Source organism: Microtus oregoni, unplaced genomic scaffold (genome assembly GCF_018167655.1).
Source record: "Microtus oregoni isolate MIOR12 unplaced genomic scaffold, Mior012 000105F_ref0000443, whole genome shotgun sequence".
Taxonomy (NCBI): domain Eukaryota; kingdom Metazoa; phylum Chordata; class Mammalia; order Rodentia; family Cricetidae; genus Microtus; species Microtus oregoni.
Window position 1 is genome coordinate 1 of NW_024544720.1, and position 23190 is coordinate 23190.

Below are 23190 nucleotides of genomic sequence, written 5' to 3' on the forward strand. Positions count from 1 at the left end.
GAATATCCAGATGCTTCAGTTACTCATCAAACGAGGCTCAAGGATCGATGTCCAGGATAAGGTCATAATTCTGTATTATTAAAAACAAATTCTTATCATGGGTTCCCCGCTGTCTTCCTAATCAGATGGGCAGTAAGTGGGAGAGCGTGTATACTTTTGTGATTTCCTATATGGCGCTGCATAGAGAGCCTTGCACAGGCTGACAAGTCCTGGGCAAAGGTGCTCACATTTCCCCCTTCAGGCTCTGCCCCTTTCTCGTGCCTTATGCTTTGCAGATCACATTTACTCAGCAGTGTTACAAGTAATACCTGGAAAAGTGTTTACTGTGTAGTTAATGTAATCAGAAATTCATTAGCCTGTGTGTGCATCACGAATCTGGATATGGACACACATCCTAGTGTAAACAGCGTTGTAAAGGCAGACGTCATTCAGTGACAGCTGATGATCACGACCACGGAGCTCTCATCAGCTGCCATAAAAACTCTAGTTTGTCCCGGAGAGCCATGAGCTCCATCCCTGATCTGACCAAAGGCGGACTGAGAGTGTGTGTGGGAGGGGGCAATAAATTGCAGAATGTGTTTCTTCTCACTGTTTTCTAGATGCTGAAGCATAGCAACTGTTCCCATGGTGTTTCAGCTGTATCAGGTGTTAGGAGTAAGTCAGAGGTGATTAGGGTGCATTGGAGGATGTGCCGGTTCTGTGCAAGCTACATCATTTTGTAGAAGCGACTTGCACACCCATGAATTTTTTCTTTTGGTACCTGTGTGGAGGATTGGATTGGAATCAGTCCCCTGTGGATACTGAGGGTACGGTTAGGAGATCTAGCTAGAGGTTGGTATTGAAAAGGCTTCAAAAAAGAAAAAAGAAAGTTTTGTTTTTACTTTGAAAACTTGCAAAGATAACACAGAGACCCTCTTTCAGCTTCCCACTGAGCCTCCCCTGCTGTTAATGTGGTACATGACCATGGTATAATTACCAACGCCTTGAAACCGAGAAGAGGCTCCTCTGGGATTTGTTACACCACAAGAAGGGAAGCCCTGTGATTCTAATGGGTGCATGGTCCAGGAGTTCTGGATGTGACTCTGCATTGCTTTCCCTGCAGGGAGGATCCAATGCCATCTACTGGGCCTCTCGGCATGGTCACGTGGATACTCTGAAATTTCTCAATGAGAACAAATGCCCTTTGGATGTTAAAGACAAGGTAAGACCGTGCATCTTAAGAGAAACAAGAGGAATTGGGCTACATTGAGTGTTGGCCTGCTTGGTACACCAGAACCCAAAGATAAAGATTGAGGACCACATTCTGCAGCAGGGGATTTAAAGTTAAAGGCTCTTTTTTGTTGTTGTTGTTGTTCTTTTGACTGTGTCTTGGCCCAATATTTAAATCTGAGTTTCTACCTTAGATGCTTCTAACTATTGTTAGGCTTTTGGGGAAACAAAGTATTTAAAGTTGTATGTTGGAGCAAAGTTCACCTCCTGTCAGCAAGGAAGGAGGGAGACAGAGACAAAGAGAGACATCCTCAATGTCTCCTTTATTGTAACCTAACTTCCATTAGCCCCCACCTACTAAAGTTCTATCACTCAAAGCCAGGGGACCAAGATTTTTGCACACGGCCTTCTATGAGTGACTAAGATCTGGACAGCAGCAAAGGAATCCATCACCGCAGTTTGCTGCCAGTTGACAGTAATGTTTTCTGTAGTTAGGGTAGCGTGACCCTGGCAGGTGCAGACACAAGCAAAGCATCATAAGTTATATTTGTTATTCACAGAAATATACCAGGAGCAAATGGCTGTGTTCTCTAAAATCTCGGAGAATGCAATAAATGAGTCTCTGAGCACAAATAAGGCAATGAAAGGAGAAAGTAGTTAATAATTTAATTAAAAAGCTACACATTTAAATAATTGCAGAATGATGAGCCTGACCTTAAAGGGGTTTGTGCGTGTGTACAAGAGTGGGGGAAGGGAGAGTCTTAGTTTCAAGTTGAGCTGCTGAAGTTGTCTGTCCATGAAGGAGGTAAAACATGGCGCTCACAGTAACGGGAACATAGTCTCACCGAGTTGTTTTTAGTGACGAGATGAACCAGATCTGAGTGTGCAGCCCTTGCTGCCTAGGGGCTGCCTGACCCCAGGTCCTGCCCTTCATCTCTGGGTAGCAAATGGAAGGCACGGTCTCTTGAGCGGTTCTGAGTTCTGGTCTTCTTTTGCAGTCTGGAGAGACAGCCCTTCATGTGGCAGCCCGATACGGACACGCGGATGTGGTGCAGCTTCTCTGCAGCTTCGGTTCTAACCCTGATTTCCAGGACAAGGTAGGTCAGTTTCCTGCCATCCACTGCAGAGCACAGGTTCTCAGACAGCACCCTGCACCCAGCTCCCCGTCTAACTTCTTCATTCACCTGTTCTAATCCCCGGGACAGCCTGATATCAGTATCCTTGCTTTATAGGGACGGAAATCACACAGCAAGTTCCACAGCCTGCTCAAGCTGTCTGTGGTGGGACCAGGGATTGAACCCTGCCAAGTCTGGGTTTCAGAGTTCTGTTTGTAAGCACTTCTTTCTCACGGAACCTTGTAGACAGATGTGTTTGATAACGCTGATGGAAGTGCAAACCTTCCACCACCCCCACACATGCCCAAGCTTTGAGGCCAGTGCTTCCTGGACTAGTTACAGAGATGTCATCAAGCTACCTCACAGAATGCTCCCCTGAGCCATCCTGAAGTTAGGTACCTGGCAAAAATCAAAGCCCTGAAATTGCTGGGACTCCTGCTCAGAGGAGAGCTTTCCTGCTAGTTTCAGAGACAAATAAAGAAGAGCAGCTTTGCCAGAAGGTATTCTGAGTTCACCCACGCAAAAGTCTTGCTCTTCAGGGACCTCTAATATGCTGAGAAAGCCAAGTTCACTTAGCACTCCTGCCGAGGGGACAGACTGACCAGGGAAAGCCCTGGGTCTGCCTCTTAACGGCAGCGGCTCCCGCTGGTGTCGTTATCTCAGATTAATTTTTTGCCCCATTGACTGCAGTCTCTGTCCTCCGTGGCCTTGATGTTGCTGCCATCTGCATTTTCCTTCTCTGTACCCATGTCCTTGAGCAGGAAGAAGAAACCCCCCTACACTGCGCTGCCTGGCATGGCTATTACTCCGTGGCCAAAGCCCTCTGTGAAGTTGGCTGCAATGTGAATATCAAGAACCGGGAGGGAGAGACCCCGCTGCTGACAGCTTCTGCCAGGGGCTATCATGATATCGTGGAGTGTCTGGTTGGACATGGAGCTGACCTGAATGCCTCTGACAAGGTACTTTTTTGGGGGTAACTACGTGGCACTCACTGTGATCTGATGGGGTAGAGGGACCAAGACACTTGCCTACTTGAACTTAGTATACTGTGATTTCGTTTCTTTGATTACAAAAATTTCTGGAATTTTCTAGAATCTTCTTTTTGATGTGTAACTAAACTTATGGCTTGAGCAAGCCAGTTTGGCCACTGTTTCAATCTTTTTAACTTTGGTTAACTGTGGAACAGGGACCACATTGTCAAATTTTAGATACATGTTGAAATGGGTGTTTATTTTGTCACTTACTCTTTTGTAAAAAGGCAATAAATCACTATTATTTGTTTTACAATTTCACTTTTAGACCAGCTGGTCTCTTTTTACCTAAGCAAATTCAACACAATCTATTTGAACTTGAACTTAAACAGATACAGTAACAGTACTGTGTACAGTTAGACTGAGGGTCTTATAGTTCATGTAGCAATTGTTTTTTGGGGGCAGTGCCTTGGTACAGTCTCAGTTGGACACAGCTGTGTCCCCAGGGGACTTTATAGAAATATCTGGAGACATATTTTCATTACCAAACTTGGGCTGGGTATTTGCTACTGGAATCTGTTAGATGGAGCTAGTGTTTCTTCTAGACAATCAAAAGTCCCAATGCCAAGAGTGCTGAGTGGAGAAACTCAGGCAGAGGCAATAGAGATGGGGCCCCAAGCTCTGTTTCTCAACAGTGCTCAGCACATCTATTCCCCAGGGATTCTGTACTATTTCCCAGGGATCCTGTACCAGGGTGCTATTAATTCCCTGGCCGGGTTCTTGCATCTGCTTTCTGAGCTTTCAACAGCCCTGGGGGGAATTATTTCTCTCTCTCTCTCTCTCTCTCTCTCTCTTTCTCCTGAGGCAAAAGCTTTTAGAGCCTGTCCTGGAAACTCACAGAGATCCGCCTGCCTCTGCCTCCCAAGTGCTGGGATTACGTGTGCCACCACTAGTGGTGTTTCTCACATCTGCTCACAAGGGCAATTGGCACCTACTAGTTACAGCCTACCAGTGCTAAGACAGGTGCAGAATCTTGCTGTCTGACCTTCTCTCTGAGCCTAAATGAATCGGCAGGTGTTCAGCTCAGCTCCAGTTATGCGGAGTGAAATGGATGAAGCCCCGCTTTCCAGGGTCCAGGCAATGACTCTGAAGTTCTCTTGTGTTTGAAGCCACCCTGTTTCCAGCTAAGCCTCGCACAGGGGAGAGAGAGGGCCGAGGGTGGAAACCAGAGCACTCACGGGCTTGGGCTTGGTTCCAGGATGGACACATTGCCCTTCATCTCGCGGTGAGGCGCTGTCAGATGGAGGTCATCAAGACCCTCCTCGGCCATGGGTGCTTCGTGGATTTCCAAGACAGGCACGGCAACACACCCCTGCACGTGGCCTGCAAAGACGGCAGCGCACCTATCGTGATGGCCCTCTGCGAAGCCAGCTGCAATCTGGACATCTCAAACAAGGTACTTGCAGAGGGTGGGATCCCCAGATTCCCACTGGCTGCCGGGTTCTTGCCAAGTTTATAATATTTTCTTGTCATAGCTGAGGATGACGGTCGCTAGGGGACCGTGCCATTTTGAGCCGTGTGACTGTTGAGTAGTTTCCCAGAGTAACAGAAAATTGGGACCTTAACATACACTTCTCGCCTATCCTGGCCTCTCACTTTTGTGTTTGTGAAATGAATGGATGTGCGTGTATGTGTACATGTGTGTGTGCATGTGTTTATGTGTGTGCGTGAACCTGTGCATGTGTACACATAGACATGTGCTTGTGTTTCCAAGAAGAGTTGAAACTCATGGTATAAACAAAGGCCGCTTTCCCATACACACCGTCCTCAGTAAATACTTTCGACGCTGTGTTCTGATCAAGGTTCTGGGTGCACTGTCTTCCTTGTCTCTGATGAGTTGTCTGTGGACAAAAGATCCAAATACAGTTGTGTATGTGTGCATGCATATGCACTATGCAAATTTGGTAAAACCAAAAGAATACTGTCAACTTATAAGTAATAAAGGGGGCTTGAGAGATGGCTCAGTGGTTAAGAGCACCGCCTGCTCTTCCAAAGGTCCTGAGTTCAATTCCCAGCAACCACATTGTAGCTCACAACCATCTGCAGTGAGATCTGGTGCCCTCTTCTGGCCTGCAGGCACACATTCAGACAGAATACTGAGACTACTGTATACATAATAAATAAATAAAATCTTAAAAAATATAAGTAATACAGGAATGAAAATAATTGCATGTTATCAGTCCCTAAAAAGCCCCAAGTGCAGATTCTGGACTGTAGCTGTCACCAGCCATTTCACTGGATCCCACATCGATTTTCAGTACAAAATAAGAACAGTAAAATATTTGTGTAGTCTCAGTGTGTAACTCTGTGAAAGGCAGGCACACTCTCTTCTTAAGGTCATGTTAAAATGAAGTTGAGAAGAATAAATTTAAACTGCAGGAGAGGTCAGTTTATAGGTGGTATATATGCGCCATAGGGCTTTATGATTTTGTTCAAGGTAAAATAATTAATACACGAAACAGCTGGAGAATCGTCTTACTGTTCCTCTTACAGATTACAAGATTAACTGTGGTGCAAATTGAAGTTGGTAATCCTCATATTCTGGGACCCTGTGAAGGCTGTATCCTGGGTCTTCCCTTTAGCTGCTTCTTGCTGTCCTGGTTTTCCTTTCCTCATTGCGCCAAGATAGATATTTGAGTGGCTTAAGAGGGAGGCCAAATGGCCCCAATGGACGTGTGCACATTAGACTTCCTTCAGCCTTCATGCAGGCGGCGCGGTGGACAGCCTGTGCGCAGCATTTGGGCTACACCAGCTTAGGTTGGACAAGGCCCAGAGTTCAGTTCCAATATAAAACAAGAAAAGCATGTCCTATCTTGTGTCTAAAGACAAAATCTTATTAAACACGTCCATTAGAAAGTCCAGCTTTGTTGGGCATGGTGGCACGCACTTGTGCTCCCAGTACCTGTGACGTATAGGCAGGATTATGAATTTGAGGCAAGTCTGGGCTACATGCAAAGAGCTTGTCTCCAGCACAAACATCCACCAAGACAAGTTTAGGTTTCCATGTTTAAAAACACCTGGCCTGGGATGAGGAGAGGCCTGTGGTCCTGTTCACAGCACCACAAAAGTGGACAGAGCGGACACTTGGCTCATTTGGTGGGAACTTGCCACAGTGGTTCACAAACTTGGGTATGCCGATCACACACTGTGCTGGGGCAGCACAGAGGGCCTTCAGTGGGTGATTCTGGTCGTGCGTGGTGCTCATCCAAGGCGAAACCTCGAGTTGCAGAGGGACAGCTTGCGATCTGCAACTTGTCCAGACTTGTGTGGAGCCTTCTGGCTGCGCTTTCGTGTGCTGAATGGCATCACACTGGGGACGGACACGGGAGGAAGCTGACTTTGCTTTATAGAAGCCACTTTTGTAGCCTACCCATCCTGAGAGGTAGTGCTCTAGTGACCCACTCCCATGCTCCCTCTGTCTCCTTGCCCGCTCTTTCCCTGTTTCTGTCCCTCTGCCCTCTTCCCAGTTTTCTTCCATCCCTGACCCTCTCCCCGTATCTTTCTGCCTTTCCTCTGGTGAAGAAGCAGATATTTAAAGTCGTGTGCAGGGGAAAGTAAGTCCCAGCCACAGCTCCCCCCGCCCAAGTCTGTCCAGTCTGTCTTTACTCAGGCCCACACGGGTAGCCATTTGTCAGAGCAGACGTAGCACAGTGGTGTCCGTGCTCCTCGGGCAGGCTGCCATTCCTTCCCCATAGTGCTGTGCTGCTAGATTAGAGTCCTCTGGAGATAAACTTGACCATTCAAATCCTGCTGTTCTCACACCAAGAGGGCAGGGACTTGTCACTCTATGGTGACATTTCTTTCTGCTTAATTTGAAGATGAGGGTGGTTACTTCTTAACCCAGTAGTGTTAGCGAACAGATATGAGAGAAAGTAAGGGCTGACATCAGTGTCACTAAGGTAGAAACCTCACAGGGCACCTCAGCCCGACAGACATACAGACAGACACCACCCACACCTATGACAAGCAATGGACATCAGGTGGGATAGGTGCACAGCCTGTTCTTGCACAGCCCAGGTCCTTGAGGAAGCGAGGATTCAGCCATGGGTGGTTCTACCTTCAGGCTACTTTAGAAAACCAGACTCACAATACAAAGTGGTAAATCCCCTGCCGTCACTGCTGGGGCAGGCATGGGGCAGGCACAAGGTGCTCCGGAAATAGGGGAGGAATCTGAAAGTTTGCTTCTTGGAAGTGACAGATCCAGCTGGATGAAGAGGTCAGGAGAGGCAGCTTTAGACTGCGTCTTCATATGCAGCTCCTGAGGGCTGTGGTGCACACAGCACAGGTATGCAGCTCCTGAGGGCAGAGGTGATGGGAAACGGGAGAAAACAGAGCTGGAAGGAGCCCTGGGGGTCCAGACATGAAAAGCCTAGAGTGTTACACTAAGGAATTTGAATTCTGTCACATCCAGTGCTACACACCAGAGGGAAGTGGTGGCTGAAGGGTTTCAAGTTCAAGGCCAGCCCAGGCTACATGAGACCCTGTCCTAAACTTACTTTATGAGGTTCTTAAAAAGGGTCCATTTCCTTATTGCCTTTCCTTTTAGTCTCTCCTCCCCTGTATAAAACTGTGTGCCCTGAGTTCTCTGCCTTACATTTCATCTTCCACACAGTCCACCCAGATCTGCACAGCTACCTCCTTACCTTCTCACGTTAACTCCTGCAGGTTTGAAAGTTAGGAGTTGTTTTCTAACACCTGTAAAGAGGATGGCAAAACAAAACCCATGTCACAGCTCTGTTGGCAGAAGGAATGCTGTGGAACACTCCTTCCAGCTCTGTTCCCTGCGGGCTGGCTACAGGCGTCACCATGGCCTGAGTAACATTCAGACTTTCCAAATCATGCCACAGACTGAGTTACAGATACAGAAACCCGTGTCAGGAGGATAAGCCAGTAATGGATCGAAGAATGTGATCATGTGTTCGTCAGTTCAGTTGTTTGTCTCCTACCCAATATTCCTAGATGTGAGGTGGGAGGGAAATGCTCTGGTGTGTTAATGGAGAGTGCAGAGCAGGAGGCCGTGGGGAAAAGGCCCAGTGGCACTGAGGGTTTGAGTTTCTGCCACACTCCTCCTATATTAAACACTTGAAATGACAATGTATTGACCCATGTAAAAATAAACATTGTGCAAGCAAATATTCCCAAGATCCAACTGTTCACGTACTCCGTACTGTCTCGCTGATTTTTATTCAGAGCAAACGATTTTGTAATTTCACTGTTGTGCTTGTGGAGTCTCTTAGGCTCCAAACTTAGCAGCCTCTGAGAAAGATCAAACACCTGTGGAGAGGAATCCCCTCTCTTACTCCGTGCATGCTCAGTCACCAGTGTGCATGGTTGCTGTGTCTTGCACTGGTGCTCCCCCTGTGGATGGAGTAGGAAAGGTGCCTCCCTCTCCCCCATTTCACAAGATTATTTTTGAGATGTAAACATTAAAAAAATATTACTTTATGTATTTGGGTATTTTGTCTGCTTATATTATTGTGCACCACACGTGTGCCTGGTGCCCACTGGGGTCAGAGAAGATGTTGGATCCCCTGAACTGAAGTTAAGGATAGTTGTGAGCTACTGTGTGGGTGCTAGATCCTCCGGAAGAAGAGCTAGTTCACTTAACTGTGGACTACCTCTCCAACTTCTGTTTTCAAGACCTTTATTTCTTAGTGTAGAGGCTGATAACTCCTCAGAGCAGACCTGCAAAGACATGTGTCACCGAGAGGAGAGCCGGCAGTCTAATACACCTACTCTGAGTTCCTTGGAGGAGATATTCACCCATATCCTTCAAACCTTAAGATAGCGGCTGTTATCCCTGGGGCTTCACTGTAGCGCCCCAGGGTGCATGACACGCAGTTTGACAACCACAGGCATAAAAGCCATGATAGGCATGGCCTCAAAGCGTCACTTCCTTAGAGTCCCCTCCACAGCCCTTCTCCTTTTGCCTCCCCGGCTCTCTGGATCTGAACTCTATGATGCAGGCACACATGGATGTCTCTTGTCTCGTGCTCTTGCCTCTTGCCTTTCTCTCTGCCAACACAGCAGGGAACTTGGTTACCCTGTGGCTAGCCTCCTCATTTGTCCTTTGAAGGTGTATTTGAAGCTAGTCTTTCAACTTCAGAGTACCTGAGAATGTTCTGCCTGGCAGGCTCGCCTCAGTGGGAGCCAGAACCTCCTCTTTAGTTCTGGTGGGCCCAGGCCCCTTACGTAATGCTGTCTCTCCCCCAACGACAGTGGCTGTGAGCTATGGGCTTTTGCAGGCAACAGCCAAGAGAACACCTTTGGTATTTTCTTTTTCCTCTTCCCAGTATGGACGTACTCCTCTCCACCTTGCAGCCAACAATGGGATCCTGGACGTGGTCCGCTACCTCTGTCTGATGGGCGCCAACGTGGAGGCTCTGACCTCGGTGAGTACCAGGCAGGTGCGGGTGTTTGGCTGCGGAGAGCCATGGAAACTTCTCATGCCTCAAGGGCACGGGGAGAAAGGTATTGCCTGGCAACTGCATTCTAAAGCAGACAGGTTGCTATTAAGCTTTAACTCTCGGCTGCAGTTACATAAACATTTGCCCACACAGACCCAGTTTAATATCTAGTTAATGTTTCATCCTTTTCTCATCTCGCCAGCCCGCTCCGCCAGCGACCCACTGGCTCGAGCTGGCCTTTTGTTTACTGTGTTACACAACCCAACCGTGCTGCTTAACTCTATTCCACGTCTGGATTTCTCTTTCATAAGTGCTTCCCGTTGGCCCCAGGGCACAGGAGGCCCGGTGCCTGTGGGAGGAGCTGGATCCCCTGTGTGACCCTGGGGGTCATGAGCGGCTGAAAGGCAAAGGACAGGTGTCTACAGTTTAGTGTCTGCCTTGCTGCTGGGCCTGAACATTACTTTTAAGCCGGACACAGTCCTTTCCTCTCGCTTCTCGCTTCAGGCTCAGTACCCCAACAGCTTCTCATTTCCCAAAATACCAGAGATAAGAGTTTGGCCAACAAGATGAGGTGGCCATTCAGTTGTGGCCATGAACTATTGCTCAAGTTGCTGCTGGCCCAACAGTGGGTTGACTGTGTGGGGAGGTCTTGACCTTCACAGACCTTAGCTTTGCTGGCAGTCAGTTGTGAAGGCGATCATGTGGCATTTGATGTGGCAGCCCACCTGAGGCTCTGAGGTCGGAAGCGCAGCTCTGGTTCCCCGAGATCTTCAAGGTCTTAACCGAGCAGCCCACGGCGAGCCACATCCATCTTGCTGCTTGTTTTCAGATGACGTTTCCCTGTGGCAGAGCCGCTCTCTTCATTCTCCTTTTGTCTTTGTGCATGCTGGAGAGCCCCAGACACCTGGCGTGATCCGCAGAGTGTGTGTAGGTCTTTGTGGTGCCAGCCACTCTCAGGACCGAACAGTTCTGTTCTCTGCAGAGCTGGGCTCTCTGTAGGTACAGATGTTAACAATGCCCTGTGTGGGATGGGCACGCTTCTCAGGGTATTTCTTTACCCCTGCCGTACAAGGACCTGAGCTGCCCTCATTCCTTTGTCAACCCAGTCTTTACCTACGGGTTAGTGATCCTGCATGCTTAAAAGGAAAAAAAAAATATTTCTTCGACTCAGATGATGCCTCATAGGAAAATCAGAAACAAGGGTGATTTGAAATGCTATCAGCTGTTGGAGCCAGAAATGTGTGTGGCCTCCGGTCTCTTTGTGTTCCTCTGTGAGCCCCTGGTTCTCTCCATTCCCGCTTCTCTGTGGTGTCTGTCTCCTTTGTTCCCCGCCACCGTTCTGCCAGGCCACCTTCTCCTCTGATCCCTGTCTCTTCCAGCTTCTAGAGGGGCTCTTTGGGGTTTTCTGTCCACACCTTATAGCTCCTCGCTTAGCCTCACCATTTACTCAGACAGACATAGGGAAACTTCTAGAACATGAGAGAGGGATGCTGATCAGAGAGTCTTAACAGCTGATCTGGAGTCACTGGGTGAGGCAAGAGTCGGGTCCTGGGAAATTGGTGGAGCTGACCCTTCTGCAGGAGCTAGACATGGAGGATAGCCACTGAGTGATTTTGAAGTTATTAGAGGCTCCAGAAAAGCACCAAATACAGAGTCTTGAGCTGTAAGGATTCCGGGAACCGTGCAGCACTGAGAGCCTCCTGTGGCACCTGGCAATCTAGCCAGGGGAAGGCAGGCCTCTTCCTCTTAGAGCAATGTTGCCTTTGTGTGAGGAGTGGGGTGTCCAAGTGCTGAGGACCTCACCAAAAACGAAGCCCAGACTTTGTTATTGTTTCAGATTCTCTAGCAGCTCCACTAAAAACAACAGATGAAGCAAATTTCAGTAGAGCATCAGAATATCATCTCAACTGTGTTTTAAGATTGTTAATGTCTTTCCTATTGTCTCACCTGTACCAAGTTTTTAGTGCCTTGCGTGTTCTGCGCTGACATCCATTTTTTCTGGACCATATTTCTGACCCTGGGCTGGGGCTGCTGCCCTGTGTGACAGCCATACCAGTAACTTTTTCCCGTTCCTTCTGAGAAGAGTGTCAGAGCAACACTTGGCTCCACAGCGCCTTCTAGTGTCTCTCCTGGTTTTATCTTTCTTTCTTTTTTTTCTTCGCAATCAAGGTTTTATTACTGGTTAGAAAAACATTGCAGCAGTGACATTAAAGAACCCCTCTCCACTCTGTAGTACAGGAATATAGTTTTCCAAGGGTCACTCTGGTGGAGTCTCAACAGTTTTCCACTCAACTTCTTTTCTGCAAATTTTCTCTTCTTAGTTATTGTATTCTTGAAGAGCCTGAAAAAATATGGAACGCTTCACGAATTTGCAGGAATGGTTTCTGAGGGCTCCCGCCCTTCCTCTTGCCTTCCCCCTCCCCGACTCTCCACTGGCTTGTCTTCCTCAACCACTGACTCAGCAGAGGCCCGTCCCTCTAGGAACTTGTCTCTTTTAGTATAAATGAAGACAGATTACCAAAGAAGTGGCTGGGTACGGTGGTGTACACCTTTGATACCAGGATTCAGGAAGCAAAGTAAAGCAAATCTTTGAGTTCAAGGCCAGCCTGGTCTGAATAGAGAGTTCTAGGCCAGCCAGAGCTACATAGTGAGATGCTGTATCAAAAATAAAATAAAACGGTATGTGATCAAAATGATCAAGGCATGTAAGTCATCTGTAGGACCTTTGTAGGTCCACGTGGGCTATGGAATAACTGAAAGCCACCCCAGGGACAGTGGCTGGCCTCCACGCTCTCTCTGATGTAACTCCCTCTGACTTGGTCTCTTCCTCTTACTGCCCAGCAAGTACCAGTGGCTCCTGTTTATCCTTTTTCTTAGTCCTGACCCACTTTTGCCTCCCTACACCTGCCTCGTCTCTGCCTATGCCTGCCTCTGACTCTTTCCCCTGTTCCTGGATACCTGTTGTCCAGCCTTCCTTGTTTTCTCTCTGGGTCCCAGGTCTGCAGCTTCACTTAAACACCAGGCCCTCCTCCACATTTCTGGACCTTCATGTCCTCAGAGCTCAGCCTTGAATGTTACCTTGGAAAGTCTGAGGCAGCCACATCCTGCTTCTTTCCCTCCCAAAGGCATTCCATGCAGAGTCAGTTTGATGAGATGGTGAGGGGTGCAGTGTCCAATAAGGAACCCCGTTCAACCCATAGCCAAGGAGAAGGCCTGGCCTGCCTGTTGGATTCATCTGAGGATTTTAGGGACAGAGTAAGAACAGGGTGACCATGACTTTGAAGCACCCCTCTGTGGAACACACACCTGAGCTGCACCTTCAGCCTGGGTTGAGCGTTCATTCTCAGCCTGGCAATTTTGTTCCCAAGAGACACTTGGAATTCTCTGGAGACATGCAGTTTTCCGGCTAGATGTTATGGAATGTTTCCGGCCCCTTGGCAGATGGCAGAGTGTTGTTAGCCACTGTATAAGGTAGAAAATGGCTTTCCACAGCAGAGAATGACATAATCCAGTAGAACTGAGATTAGGAATTGCTGGGCTTGAGAGACCCCATGAGTATCTCTGGAGTAGCTTAAGCTGAAGAGCTGGGAGTTTGGCAGGCAGACAGACTTTCGGCATTCCAGGCCGCCACAGGATGGCTCGCCTCCAAATGCTGGTAATGAAGCCATAGACTTACTTTTCTTTTGATGAATAGGTGTCTTCATTGACTTGAAAATTGGTTTTTAGGGCTGAATAAAACTTCAGCTCAATGGTTGTGTCCTTCTCCCATGGTGTGTGTGTGTGTGGAGGGGGGTACAACCACAGCTCCTGTCCCTCTGAGGGACCATGAGGTCACTCTTGTGCCTCACTGTGAACTGGATCAGGTCTGGACCAGAAGGTTCCCTGGAGATGGTCCTACCCATGGTATATAAATAAGAATATATCCCTTCATATGAAACCATGGCCCTGTGAGAAGTCTAATTAAACAGTAAAGATCAAAGTGCTGTCCCCACTCAGTGATTGTCAGCCACCAAACTGTGCTAGTCTGTGTTTGGAAGGCACAGTGATTCCCAGCCGTGGCACTGTCTGAGGGCCAGGTCTGTATGTGTTAGAACTGAGAGACATGAGCTGACACTGAAGCGGACACACGTGACTGCTGTGTTAGAGACGGGGCCTCAGGGCAGGAAATCAGTCAGAGAATGAGCTTGCGCTGAGTCTGTGGGTTGAGCATCTTTCTGCCATCCCCGCAGGACATTGATGTGTTCCTTGCTCTGACATCTTTCTTTCCTGGGCCACCGGATAAAATAAGGATTCTCTGGACAGGGAAACAAGCTGGGATATGGTCTTTTACCTGACTTTCTTCTAACCCTGCTGCGCCTGTTTCTTCCTCAAGCTGGTGTGTTTGGGTCTTATGCAGTTCTGCTTTTCAGGGGAAGGGCACTCACTAATCGTCTGTCTCCTACAGGATGGCAAGACAGCTGAAGACCTCGCTAGGTCGGAACAGCACGAGCATGTGGCGGGGCTCTTGGCAAGACTACGGAAGGTGAGCTTCCTTTGAAGTTTTCGGCTTTGTTTTTCTGCGAGAAGTTTTTCTTGTGAGCTATTGGGGGAGGCATCAGGCTTGGGTTTAGGAAGATCATCTGTCCATGTGCTGTCAGTGGGCACACATGCAGAAGCACCCATAGGGTTTCTTCTACACTTGGCTGTAAAAAAATGAATTTGGGGGCTGGAGGGATAGGCTCAGTGGTTAAGAGCACTGGTTGCTCTTGCAGAGGGCCAGGGATCAATTCCCAGCATCTCCGAGGCAGTTCACAACCATCTGTAAGCCCCGTGCTTACAGGAGATCCAACATCTCCTCAGACACCAGGCAGACGCACAAACTAGCTTAGTATTTCCCTTCACTGAGTTAGTTTGGTTTTCCCAACCCTTTCTCTGCTAACCATCCTGTCTTAGCTAGAATTTCTATTGCTATGAAGAGATGCTATGACCATGGCAATCCTTATAAAGGAAAACATTTAATTGAGCTGGCTTGCAGAGGCTTAGTCTATTATCATGGTAGGTGGCATGCAGGCCAACATGGTGCTGGAGAGGGGGCTGAGAGTTCTACATCTTGATCTTCAGGGAACAGGAAGTGAGCTGCGTACCACACTGAGCACAACTTGAGCAAAGGAGACCTCAAAGCCTGCCCCCACAGGGAAATACTTCCTCCAACAAGGCCACACATCCTAATAGTGCTGCTCCCTATGAGCTTATGGGGGCCAATTGCATTCAAACCATCACACACCCCTACAGTGGAGGGGGATACACACTGATGATGTCTCTTTCCCTCTTTTGTTTTGAATTCCCAGCTCCTGTTTATAAAGACATAAAACAAGCAAATACAGGTGTAAGGTCTGCAGCCTGTTTCATGCATCTAGAGACTTCAGAATGCTTAATCCCTTTTGGTTAAGATATCTGTTTGTTGCCAGGCAGTGATGGCGCACGCCTTTAATCCCAGCACTCTGGAGGCAGAGGCAGGTGGATCTCTGTGAGTTTGAGGCCAGAACAGTCTCCAAAGCTACACAGAGAAACCCTGTCTCGAAAAACCAAATTTAAAAAAAGAAAGAAAGAAAAGAAAAGATATCTATTTGTTAACACACAAAGGTATCCACTGTAGTCCTATTTAAAGTGTAGTAGCGAAAATTAGACACATCAGGTCACCGACACTAATGTGTAGCAAATTGTCACAGAGAACGGGATGGTGTTTCACCTTTATGGATGCTTATGAAGAGGTTGTAAGTACAGGAGGTTAATGCTTAGGATGTTTCTAGGCTGAAACAAAGAATAAAAAGATAAATTGTCCTCCCATTTTAGCCCTTACCCTAGGGCTAGAATGTAGCTCAGTTGGTAGAGATCTTCCAGAACATTCAAGAAACCCTGATTTCCATTGCTAGTGTGGAGGGTGCTGCTTACTGGATTTCTCCCTATGGCTTGTTCAGGGTAGCACCACCGACAGTGAGCTGGGTGCTCACAAACTAATCATTCATCAAGAAAATTCCTCACAGATCTGCCGGTTTGGTGAAGGCAATTCCTCAGCTGAGGAGCCCTCTTCTGAGGTGACTCGAATTTATATCAAGTTGGCAAAAACTAAGGAGTGCAGGTGGCCTGGATTCTGGACCCAGCCCCATGAAGCTCTTGCTGGATGAACTGGTCCATTGCTCACCAAATCTATGTTTCAACATCTGTATTTGACCCATGGGTAGAGGTGGCACCTCACAGGATGGTATTTAGGGCCAAAAGAGTTGAGATAAATGTGTCCTGAGGACAGCACCTGAACACATGGTTTCCTTTCTGGTTGGCACCCTGAAGAGCATCCCTAAAGTGGACCCTGGCAATTTTGGTGGCAACCCTGGGGTCATGTAGCTGTTCTGTCATTTTATGTCCCCAGGGTTCACAGAGAAGGTGGGGAACTGGGCCTCAAAGAGACTGAGGGAGGGGTTAGTGGAAAGCCAAGAGCCCCATCTCACACACTGTATCTCCACTTTCTGAATCTCTCTGTGTGCACAGGGCCTATGTACTGTGTATTCCCAGCCAGCATGGGGACATCGCAGTGAGTCTGTGCCAAGAATCCCCCTCCCTGTAGCAGGTCAGATTACTCCCTAGTGCCTGCAGAGAAAGTCAGGGTGTTGATGGCAGTGGCTTGCTGCAGAAGCCAGTGCCTGCAGAGAAAGTCAGGTGCATTTGTTTGCATTTTCTCACTGGGTCACCAGGAGGGGAGACTGTTCAAACAGAGAATGTGGGAGAAGAGGGAAGGCCGCAGAGTGGCCACTGTACCCTTCTGCCTTCTCTGCCACGCTCACCGGGGCATTCCTGGCATTACAGGTGGGTGCAAGGCCTGTATTGCAGACTTATTTTGGTCTCCAGCCTCCAGGCCCCTGTTGTAACCTCTATTTTTCTCTCCTTTCCTTTGTGAAAACCAAAGGTTACCTACACATACCGGGCTGTGTTCCCTGTCTGTCTTAGAGCCACTCGAAGGAGAAGTGGGCCTTGGCCTTCCTCACTTGGGGACAGTCCACGTGGTCACTGCAGTTCTCAAAGGCTCACCCCCTGTGTTTTCACCTCCTAGGAAGGTAGTTTTGCTGTCAAGAAAATCAGGGGATTGACCTATGGAAATAGATCCAAAGCCAGCCTGCCACTGCCACCAGAGAATGCCAGCGTGAGAGCCAGAGGGTCCGTGCTCATCACTAGGCAGTGAGGGCTGATACAGGACCTCAGGAGCATCCTTTCTGGACAGGCTAGGACCACCGGGGGCCCAGGTCAATTCCAGGAGGTCGGGCTGAGCTGTATGGAGTCTGCACTGGTCCAGTTCAATATGGAGGGCTTAGAACATTTGGTTCTTAGTGCATTGTGGTTTGGTGGGCTCTACAAGCACCACAACTGTGCCCTGGCTGCCCCTTGCCAGGGGAACTAACAGGAGGAAGGTATCCCTTTTGTCACATGCATGCGCCTACACACACACACACACACACACACACACAACACACACACTCACGTGATTTCTTCCAGGAAACAGAGCTCATTAGCCTCGCCACCCCACACACCTGAGCTGCACTGTCTAGCCAGGCCAAGTTTCCTCATCTAAATGCAAGGTTGATGTGGCCGCAGGGAGTGGTCTGCTTTCCAATTGTCCTTGAAGTTCATTTTCGCTGCCACCTTTGTCCCTGCGATTTCCATGTTTATCAGACCTTTGGGGACTTGGTTTTCTTGACTGTCTTTTCAGTCAGACTTTCCGTAAATTGATATTAAAAGTGCCCATGTCTAGGCAGAAGTGCTCAGGAATGTTTTGGAAAATGGACAGTGTTGGGAGTTGCCCAGAATTAAAATTCACCAGGAGTGAAGAGCATTTGTATAATTAGGGCCTTACAGCTTCCGCCTCATGCTGGAAGCCGCTGTCTCTTCTTTGGGCTCTTATCTGGCGTCTCCAGATTGCTGGTCGTCTTCCTCTCCAGCCTGTGGGTTTAGTCATCTTTCCTGGTGGGAAAGTGGATGCTAATTTGCCAGGGGAAAAGTTGCTGTAGAAAGAAAACTGTAAACCCAGAGACCTTTTCTAGGTTCAGGCTGTGGTGTCAGGGTCTGGAGGAGAGCCTAGTGGGAGCCATTGATAGCCAGCATGGTGCTGGACTTGGCTGGCCAATTGCTAACAAATGAGTAACTACCTAAACAAGCACTTAAAGCAAGCTCCTCAGTGGTGAGTGTAACCTGTCTGACAACCCCTTCCCCCACAACCACCTGGAAGGTTCCAGATCATAAACCCATACTCCTTAGTGTTCTCTTACCAAATGATGTCCAGTCTGAACAGAGAGAACTCACCCAAACCTCTAGTGCCCTTGGCCTTGTGTGTGATCCAGTCACATCCACAGACCCAAGGAACACACACTGGTGCACACCATAAGACCTGAGAAAGACTGAAGAAACACCATTGCCCCAGCTGGCTACTCCTCCCGGGTACTGGGTGGACAAGCTCCTGCCTGGCCAGTCTAGGTTGGAGCTAGGTCTAGCCTTAGAGTTATTCACTCAGTTAACTATTCACTCTGGTGAACTATAATCGCGCTTCCCGCCAAACCAGTTAACATACATAGCACCTTCTAGAACTGATCTGGAGCCATTCCTTGGGGTAGGAAAACAGTTGATGAAAACGGCCTTCCAGGCTCCTCAGCTTGTCTCTGCTGTGCCATCTAGTGGCCAGAAGTGAAAATGTTCCGACTGCCCATGGAGGGCTATAGAAACCTGTGTCAACTCGTTGGGTTTAGAATCTCCAGGGTTTGAAGTGAGGAGCAGGAGAAATCATCCCGCAGCATGTGGTTAGAGTCCCTCACACATGAGGATGAGGATTTTTTGCTCTGTCTTGTTTTCCAAGACTGCAGTATACTCCTCCCATCCCTGTGAGAAAGTATTCCTCCTGGCTTAAGTTCTAAAACTGCAGTTCTCAACCTAGGGGCCGAGTGACCCTTTCAGAGGGGGTCACCTAAGACCATGGGAAAACACAGGCATTTATATTATGATTCATAACAGTAGCAAAATCACAGTTACGAAGTAGCCATGAAACTAATTTTATGGTTGGGGGGTCACTGCAACATGAGGGACTGTATTAGCCAGTTGCACCGTTAGGAAGGTTGGGAACTACTGCTCTAGAGCCTCCAGGCCAAGGCTGTCATCTCTTGGTGGACAGAAGAGAAGGCATGAAAGGAACCTGGACATAGGCAGGAGGGGGTAATGTAGGATTCCTTCCTTGGAAACCCACTCCAGTCTGATGTCCCTGGCCCCCACTTTAAATGTGAGAATATGTGTTTGCTTGCGTGGTCACCCAGAGTTAAGGGCCTCATATAAAAGCCAAGGTATAGATTTAGCCAAACACTGTCCTCTTTTATAAAACAGGGTGTGTTGAAATCGGTTATTAATTAGCTGGCTGGCATATGATTCAGACATGAGTGACCAGCCCCAGCTCTGGAGGCAGGTGGGCATGCTCCACTCACTGCCCCAGCAGTGAATAGGTTTGCCTCTGAAACAAAGCCACAAAGAGGTGCCAAAGTGACGAGCCACACCCTATAGAAAGATAAGTAGGCAGGGCTCACTTTGCTCACTTTCCTAGTGGTGGTTTATGAATCTTACTAAAGTCTAGAGGCCACCACGGTTACCTCGTGTTTGAGACAGTGCCCCAGTGGGGCTGTCTTCAGTGAGATGGCCTGCGAATGGCTTGTGTGGTCCCCTGTGCCTGAGATTCCGCCTCCTGTCTGTGTGTGCTCCGTTCACCTCCCTTTTACACTCTGCGAAGGACCGAGGAGCCTTTGACACTCCACAGAGGGTAAAGGGTCCAGTAGTAGATTCTGATTTACTCCATGTCCTGTTTCCTTACCTGGCCAAGGGGAGGCGTAGACACAGCTTCTGTATCAGTCACCTGGGAGCTCACGACACTCCTTCCATAAGGCCATCCCACTGATCTAAGAACATCTTGCGGATGGATCCTTCTCTGTAAAATCTCAGACTCAGCATGAAAATGCTGGGCCCTGGGTCCCTGGTGCCCTGGTAGTGATCTAGGGAGTCTGCCATCGCCCCGGAGTTACTGAGCACTCACCACAGGTGCCCATTGGACTGTTGACACAGCAACTCGAGCAGCACAGCTCCAGGGGTAGCAAGGGCTCCAACAGTCTCAATGCATAAAGGCCAAACAGAAGTCTAGACAGGGCCAAAAAGATGGCTTAGGAAATAGAGGTGTCTGTTATCAGCCTGAGGACCCTCATGGTGGAAGGAGAGAACCGTCCCTCTCATGCAGCCTCTAACACGTACGGCAGTGTGCACACAGATAAGAAAGAAAGAAAGAGAAAAAGAAAGAAAGAAAGAAAGAAAGAAAGAAAGGTTTAAACACTGTATGAGCCAGCCAATTTGTAAGATACTTGTAATCTTGGAAAACTCTGCTCCCCTCCCCCACCCCCACCCCCCAGTTATGTGCAAACGTGCACCTAAGCCCTAAGCTGAGACGACTTCTCAGAAGATTTCTCTCGTGTGTAAACACTGATCAGGTACTCAGAAGTCCTCGGGGACCCAGAATATCCTTCACTGTAGGAGATATAGAGGCACACCTTTCCATCCAGTGCCCAAACACCCTCACGTTGTGGGATCTAAAATACATCCATTTCCCATAGCGCCCAGGAGGGGGCAGTAGTGTCACCAGGGATCTAAAATACATCCATCTCCCATACGTACCAAAACAGGCTTCTTGTGAAGGGACCAGAATTTCCATACAAATAGAAAAAGGCCTGCATATACCATCACAGTGGCCCTCAAGGAACCCCGTCACAACCCAGAAAGGAGCCGCGACAACCCTCTTATGCCATGACGGTACCACCCATGCCCCAGGCTCTCTACACAGAGGAACAGACCCTTAGCTGGTCAGACAGAGTTCATCTTAGTTCATGCCTAAGTTGATGCTTCACAGGTTTTTCCACCCAATTTGTTTGGATCCAGATGCCATGGGAACAGGCAGATCCGGAGACAGGGGACAGAGGTTGCCAGGGGCTGAACAGATTGCAGGGGTAGTGAATGCCAATGGACTGGGAGTCCTGCAATGACAAAGGGATTCTGAGATGGGCGAGCAGAGATGATTGACAGCAAGGGGAGAGACTAGAACCCCTGACGTACATTCTTCAGAACAGTGACTGCATGCTGTGTGTTTTCCTTTAGCTTGGAAACATTTCTGTGGAGCCAGCAAAGAAATATATTCCTGACTAGAGAAGGAAGTACAGGCCCAGGACCAGAAAGCCAAGAACCACGGGGTCCAGTCTGCTAAGAGCTTCACTTTTCCCCTCTTCCAGGACACACACAGAGGACTCTTCATCCAGCAGCTCCGACCCACGCAGAATCTCCAGCCAAGAATCAAACTCAAACTGTTCGGCCACTCGGGGTCTGGGAAATCCACACTGGTGGAGTCTCTCAAGTGTGGGCTGTTGAGGAGTTTCTTCAGAAGGCGCAGGCCCAGGCTCTCCTCCATGAACTCCACCCGCTTCCCTCCATCGCCCCTGGCTGCTAAGCCAACAGGTAGGCGCTCCCCGGGCCACACTTCCTGAGGTTGTTGGGTTTACAGCCTTTAGAGTGAGGTGTGCCGGAGGCAAAGGCTGAGGTTCCAGCAGGTCCTTAGCTACTCTGGAGAAACTCACAGTGCTCCTGAAGTGAGACAAGTGTTGGGGATTCTGAGCTCACACTGGGGTGACTCAGGCTGGTGGGGACTTGACTTTCCAAAGATCCTTACATACACTTCTCACCTGCAGCCACAGCCTCACTCTGTTCTGTGGCTCCCTTGGGGACGGTGGCCGTCTTGATGTGTCTGTACCAGAGAGGGAGGCATTCAGCCTCCTGGGAACAACTCTTGACCACCTGCCTAGGAAGTTGCTGAAGACCCTCAGCCCAAAATAGGCTCTCCCTTCAAGTCTGCCTCCTGTTGCCACTAGAGGGCAATAGTCAACAATGTTTTTTTTTTCTGTGATTTCACAAGCTATAGCTTTTATTTTGCTATAAACAAGCCTGTCTCAGCCCTGTATCCACACCATGAACACTTATCACTAAGACGTAGGAAGAAAAGGCCTCCTGCCAATATTGCCTGTCCTCCTCTGCTACCTTGTGCCCACAGCCAGCTAACCATATCCATTCCTGTTAGGTGGTTGTCCTAAACACGGGTGCTGGGCATGAGACATTCCTGGGGGTCCCCAATGCTCCCGTGAGGCTTGGGAACTATAGAAAGATACACTGCAATGGACATGCATCTAATCCTCCATTCCATAGCCCTCCCTTTCTCAGACCCACCTCTTCCCTCACCAACCACCCCTCTCCTCCTTGCCTGCTTTGGGAACCCCACGTCCTGAGTCCTAACCCTTCATTCTGCAGTCTCAGTGAGCATTCACAACCTGTACCCACCTCTTCCCTCACCATCCACCTCTCTCCTCCTCCCCTGCTTTGGGAACCCCACATCCTGAGTCCTAACCCTTTGTTCTACAGTCTCGGTGAGCATTAACAACCTATACCCCGGCTGTGAGAACGTGAGCGTGAGGAGCCGCAGCATGATGTTCGAGCCGGGCCTCACCAAAGGGATGCTGGAAGTGTTTGTGGCTCCGTCCCATCACCTGCACTGCTCGGCCGACGACCAGTCCACCAAGGCCATCGACATCCAGAACGCTTATTTGAACGGTATGCCCCACCTACCCGGAGGGAAGGAATTTGGGTTTTTCTTTCACGGGGCTTCAAGTCCTGACCCAAAGGCAGCTTTTGCTAAGCAGTATTTGCTATATCCAAGGAAAGTCCTGTGCAGACTATTGATGGGGCCGACTCAGGCCTGAGCCATAGCTAGCTAACACACTAGAAGCAAAACTACATAGTTGGGCACTGTCAGCACCTAGCAAAACACTTAGCACCCAGTGGGTACTTAATAAGTAGATTGGGTGATTAGTACCTTTTGAAAAGCAGACCCCCTGCCTGTTTAGGTGGGGATCTAATGATGCACACAGCCCCTCATGGTGATGAAGCAAGTTTGAAAAGGCGATGTTTTACACATTGACATCATGGCTAACACCGGCATACACGTAGAGAATTCTTTGAGTGTTTTGTTGTTGTGCTTGCTTATGAGACCCAGACTTTCATGCAACCTAGGAGAGCCTCAGTGTAGCACCCCAGACTTCTACCTTCCTCTACCACCACCTTTCAACACCTCCCCTCTTAGTACCCCACACTGCAGAGTGGGGCACTCCTGCCAAGTCTCAAGTAGAAAACATCATGGCAGGAGAGGCCGCATGCTGAGAAGAAGCCAGAGAGCTGGGATGTGGCCAGCCTCTCTTTATAATAACCCACTCTCAAGGCGCTAAAGTTAATGAGGTGTTAACATCTACCTGAGGGCCTCGCACATGACCACCTCCCATCATGCCCCAG

The 23190-nt window shown here is 48.8% G+C and overlaps 1 protein-coding gene across 1 annotated transcript in view; it reads left to right on the top strand.

Annotated features, from left to right (window-relative positions):
• Nucleotides 1-4: 4 nt before the first annotated feature.
• Nucleotides 5-23190, top strand: part of LOC121443335 (death-associated protein kinase 1-like) — a gene marked incomplete at its 5' end in the record, with an annotated part of 38196 nt that continues 15010 nt past the window's right edge. Inside the window, 9 exons of the mRNA XM_041645054.1 lie at nt 5-61; nt 1103-1201; nt 2208-2306; nt 3086-3283; nt 4554-4751; nt 9649-9747; nt 14207-14284; nt 21090-21312; nt 22267-22455. Of these exons, the coding sequence (XP_041500988.1) occupies nt 5-61; nt 1103-1201; nt 2208-2306; nt 3086-3283; nt 4554-4751; nt 9649-9747; nt 14207-14284; nt 21090-21312; nt 22267-22455 (1240 nt within the window). The remainder of the gene's footprint in view (nt 62-1102; nt 1202-2207; nt 2307-3085; nt 3284-4553; nt 4752-9648; nt 9748-14206; nt 14285-21089; nt 21313-22266; nt 22456-23190) is intronic.